This window comes from Penaeus vannamei, chromosome 41 (genome assembly GCF_042767895.1).
Source record: "Penaeus vannamei isolate JL-2024 chromosome 41, ASM4276789v1, whole genome shotgun sequence".
Lineage (NCBI taxonomy): Eukaryota > Metazoa > Arthropoda > Malacostraca > Decapoda > Penaeidae > Penaeus > Penaeus vannamei.
In genome coordinates, this window is record NC_091589.1 from 26,386,859 (window position 1) to 26,391,858 (window position 5,000).

Below are 5,000 nucleotides of genomic sequence, written 5' to 3' on the forward strand. Positions count from 1 at the left end.
ACCCCCCAACACCCCACGATCCACCCGACAGACGAACCAGAGAGGGGGCTGGCCCGTGCCCTGAGCCCCACACACAGCACGCACGGGATCTGAGCGGCACGCACACACACGCACAGCACGCACACACACACACACAGCACGCACGGGATCTGAGCGGCACGCACACACACGCACAGCACGCACACACACACACACAGCACGCACGGGATCTGAGCGGCACGCACACACACGCACAGCACGCACACACACACACACACAGCACGCACGGGATCTGAGCGGCACGCACACACACGCACAGCACGCACGGGATCTGAGCGGCACGCACACACACGCACAGCACGCACACACACACACACAGCACGCACGGGATCTGAGCGGCACGCACACACACGCACAGCACGCACGGGATCTGAGCGGCACGCACACACACGCACAGCACGCACACACACACACACAGCACGCACGGGATCTGAGCGGCACGCACACACACGCACAGCACGCACACACACACACACACAGCACGCACGGGATCTGAGCGGCACGCACACACACGCACAGCACGCACACACACACACACACAGCACGCACGGGATCTGAGCGGCACGCACACACACGCACAGCACGCACACACACACACACAGCACGCACGGGATCTGAGCGGCACGCACACACACGCACAGCACGCACACACACACACACAGCACGCACGGGATCTGAGCGGCACGCACACACACGCACAGCACGCACACACACACACACAGCACTCACGGCAGGCTCCGCGTCGAGTTAGAGGCCGCAGCATCTCCTATGGCTTCTGGTTGCATGGCATTGTTCTCCCGCCGAGTCGGAGAAAAGGTACGCTGTGTTCAGGTTTATTTTGTAATTCTATTTCGTATGAGGTTGAAAGCAACTGCCAGGAAATCTCTTTTTTTTTCTTTTTTTTTTATCGTTTAAAAAGGGGTAGGGGGAGAGTTGCAATACCTGTGTTAAATACTTTTCCGTTTATTCAGAAAAGCTTTAGGGAAGTATATAGATGGGAGGAGTGAATAATCGAAGGAATAGAATAATCATGATGAACCGAAAGACGCAGACCAGGTCGCTGACCCCGTCATCACTTGGCGCACACTGCATTTTTCTTTTTCTTTTTTCTTTCTCATTTGATTCCAACTTTCTTGCTTTTTCTTCATCTGCAATTTCCCTCTTTTATATCCTTCTTTTAATTCTTTTTTACCATTTCTTCTTCCTTTCTCTCCTCAGTCATCTTTCTTTCCCTTCCCTCTTCCTGTTCTCGTCACTCTTTCCACTTTTAAACTTTTATATTCATTACATTATATTTCCAATAATAAAACAATGGAACCAAAATTTGTTTTATTGCCTTCAAAATTCTAAGAAAACCCGTGTGTCACCCTGTAATATAACCACTGGAATTTCGCGCAATATAGAATTAAGATAAAAACCCAAGCAATTACAAGCTAAACTTTTAAGCATTTCAGCTGTAAACGTCTTGAATAAACACAAATCAATTCTACTAAACAATTAAATCAATAACACAAAAAAATACTTCCTTCCTTTTTTACCCCATAACTCAAGTTGAAAAAGAATCCCATCGATTTTCTAAGTATACATTTCCTGGCCTTAATCTCCATAATGTGTTATGTCCCTTGAACTTACAACGCATAACGGAAATAAAACGTGAAAAGCAACGACACACAACGACCTAAGAATTTCCGTTATAGAAAGTGCCAACGGAGACAATGACCTGCTTTCGGCCAGCGATAAAAAATTGGTCTGTTATTTCTACAAAGGCAATGTCAGAAACAGGGACTTGCTTATTCATGATCATAATGCAAGAAAAAATAGTCATTTGTGGTTTTCGAAAATGATTATGTATCAAGAGCAAAAGCAAACATATGTGGTCTATATTTTTTAATGATAAGAAAAACAATATATATAAGTACATGCATACATATGCGCGCGCGCACACACACACATACAGATTCACACACACACACACACTCAAAGAAACACACACACACACACAACACACACACACACACACACACATATAGATTCACACACACTCACACGCACACACACAAAGAAACATGCACACACACACACATACACACAAAGAAACACACACACACATACGCACACACACATACAATCTCTATCTCTCTCTTTCTCACACACACATACATACACACACAAAGAAACACAAACACACACACACGCACACACACATACACGCACGCACGAACATACTCTCTCTCTCTCTCTCTCACACACACACACACACCCACACAAATTACGTTTTCCATCGCGATCACAACACCCCCTCCACCAAGACCAAACACCCGAAAATCACACCCTATAATCCCCCCCACCCCCCCCCTCCGTCACCCCAACTCCCACCCTTGAAGAGAACCTTCACCCCCACCCCCCCTATCGCTCCGACGCCTCACCTGGAGGGATGGAGATGACCACCTGCTTCTCCCCGGTGCAGGACTCGTCCGCGTTCGACTCTCCCGTGATCTTGACCTTCATCTTGCTCTATGAACTGGACGACGGAGAAAGAGGAAGAGAGAGGGAGAGGGAGAGAGAGAGAAAAAAAAAAGAGAAATATATATGCTATTCCAGCGGCTGGCGTCGAGGGAGAGGCTGGTGCCACGCGGAGAGCCGGAGGGCGACTGGTGCCTCTGCTTCTGCTTGATGCCGACGCGTGAGGTCTGTTTTTATCGCAGGAAAGGCGTCCTGTTGCCTCGCTTGGGAAACCCGCGGTGGAAACTTCGGTGGAATTGGTGGAGATTCTTTCTCTGTTTTGCCTCTTTTTTTATCTTCTCTTCTTCTTCTCTGTCTTCTCATTTTCCTTCTTCTTCCTTTCGCCCTCTTCGATTTTTTCCTTCTTTTCATCTTCCTCCTTTTCTCCTATTTCGCCTTTCTCGTCTTCTCTTCCTCTCCTCCTTATCATATGCATATATTTTATCTCTATTCATTATTTTTCAAAATTTTGTTATATATGTTTCTTATACTTTGCTTACTTCTTTTTCTCTTTTTTGTGCTTACTTCTTTTTCTCTTCCATTCATCATTTCCTTTCGCTGTTTCTTCTTATGTTTCATCATTTCTTTAATTTCATCATAATTTCAGTTTGTCGTTTCCCGTCTCTAAGTTCTTAACTTTTATTCATTTCCTCTACTTGTTCATTTTTATTGTCATCTTCTCTCTTATCCTGTTCTTTTATGTTATTACTGTTCATTTATTCTTTCTTTCAGTGTCTGAATTTTCCCTCCATTTATGGTCTTAATTACGTTGCTTGATCAATTCTCCTTGGCTTTCCTTCTCCCTTCATTTATCACATTTACTGTTTCCTTACTTTCTTTCTTAAATCACATTTGCTATTTCTTCTCCTTACTTTCTTTTTTTATTCTTTATTTCTCTCTATGACTTTTTTATCATTATTCTTTTCTTATCGTTCTTACCTCTGATTTTCCCTTCCTGTCTCATTCCCCTTTTTATCATCTTCCGTTGCCAGTTTCTCCTTTATTACTAAGTCTATCTCTATTTCGTATTTCTTCTTCTTTGTTATCCTTCATCTTTTCTCCTCTCCCTCGCTTTTTCCCTTTTCCTTTTCCTCTTCACAATTCTCCGATCATTGACTGGCATTATCATCATATTTTTAACATATAACTATAGTGTTATTTATGCTTCGTATGCGATTAACCGGACCATAAACGGATGATGAAAAAATGTGGAAAATTATATTGCTTAAGAAATAAAAGTTGTGGTTCGGGTTAACGTGTTTCATTCCCAGTGAATTAACAAACTAGGTTTATCTATGATGAGAGAAAAATGATGACAACAAACAAAATAATGATACTAATGATAGCAATAATAATAAGAATAATGATAATGGAAGGTCATATAATGTTAAAAATCAAATAAAACCAAAACAAGGAGGATGAAAAAGATGTTTAATACCAGAAGATGAATAGGAAGAGAAGAGGAGAAAATTAAGATAACAGGTCGAGGGGGACGATGAGAGAGCAGAAGAAGAAACGAAGAGAAATGAAAACGGAGAGAGAGAAGAATGAAAGGAAGGACACGTGAAAGGAGAGAAATATGTGATGGGAAATACGAAGACTGAGGCGAGGAAGGTGAAGAAAGAAAAGAAGAAGGAGAGGAGAAAATAAAATAAAGCGAATAAAAATAAGAACAAAGTGGGACTCACCTTCGTTACGATCCGCTTGCTCCTCCTCCAAAGCAAATTCTTCTCCTGCAGCGCCTCCTTCGGGAACAGGCACCCTTTCCGGAGGCCAATCGGCGGTCGCGGAGGAGTCGAGCGGCCGTCCTTCCTTCTCCCTGGAAGAGGAGGCCCTGAGATCCTCCGAGGCCGACGACCCTTTAGGAGGAGCCGCTGCTACTGAGGAGGATCTCGCTGAAAGGACGCCTTCACTCGCTCCTTCGACTGAAAAATAGATAAATAAGTAAATAGATGAGATAGACTTGAGATTTAGAAAAGAAAAAAAAAATCAGAATTCCGAAGGTGAGGAAGGCGGAGAAGGCTTGTCCTTAAAATAATAGAAATTAGTAAATATAAGAAATGCAGGTTAATCAAGGCTTGTTTGTTAGACACACACATGTACACCACAAAACAGAGAGAAAAAAGTATCCCTATATGCGCGCGCACACACACACACACACACAGAGTGATGTGTACAAGTTTCCGGAATGTTAGTGGCTCAGTTTACAAGAGCAATTTTCCGATGTTCTTTCCCTGTGGCTCAGTGGACACCCCATACCCCTCCTTGTGCAGTGTGACGTCCCTGCATAAGCACTTTCAGACACGCGTTCTCTCTCCCAAGGCTAAACAAAATGGAAACTGAAACTTTTTCCCATGTAAAGAATCTTTCATAAAAACAAAGGCTTGTGTTTAGTATAGTAATATAACAAACTGGATAAGTGTTAACAATAAAAATGATACTCGTGATACTAAATCCTC

General features: G+C 43.4%; 1 protein-coding gene across 1 annotated transcript in view; it reads right to left on the reverse strand.

Annotated features, from left to right (window-relative positions):
- The window catches only part of LOC113803528 (uncharacterized), a 13,546-nt gene that overhangs the window by 7,965 nt on the left and 581 nt on the right, over positions 1-5,000 (reverse strand). Inside the window, exon 2 of the mRNA XM_070117674.1 lies at positions 4,230-4,466. Within this exon, the coding sequence (XP_069973775.1) occupies positions 4,230-4,466 (237 nt within the window). The remainder of the gene's footprint in view (positions 1-4,229; positions 4,467-5,000) is intronic.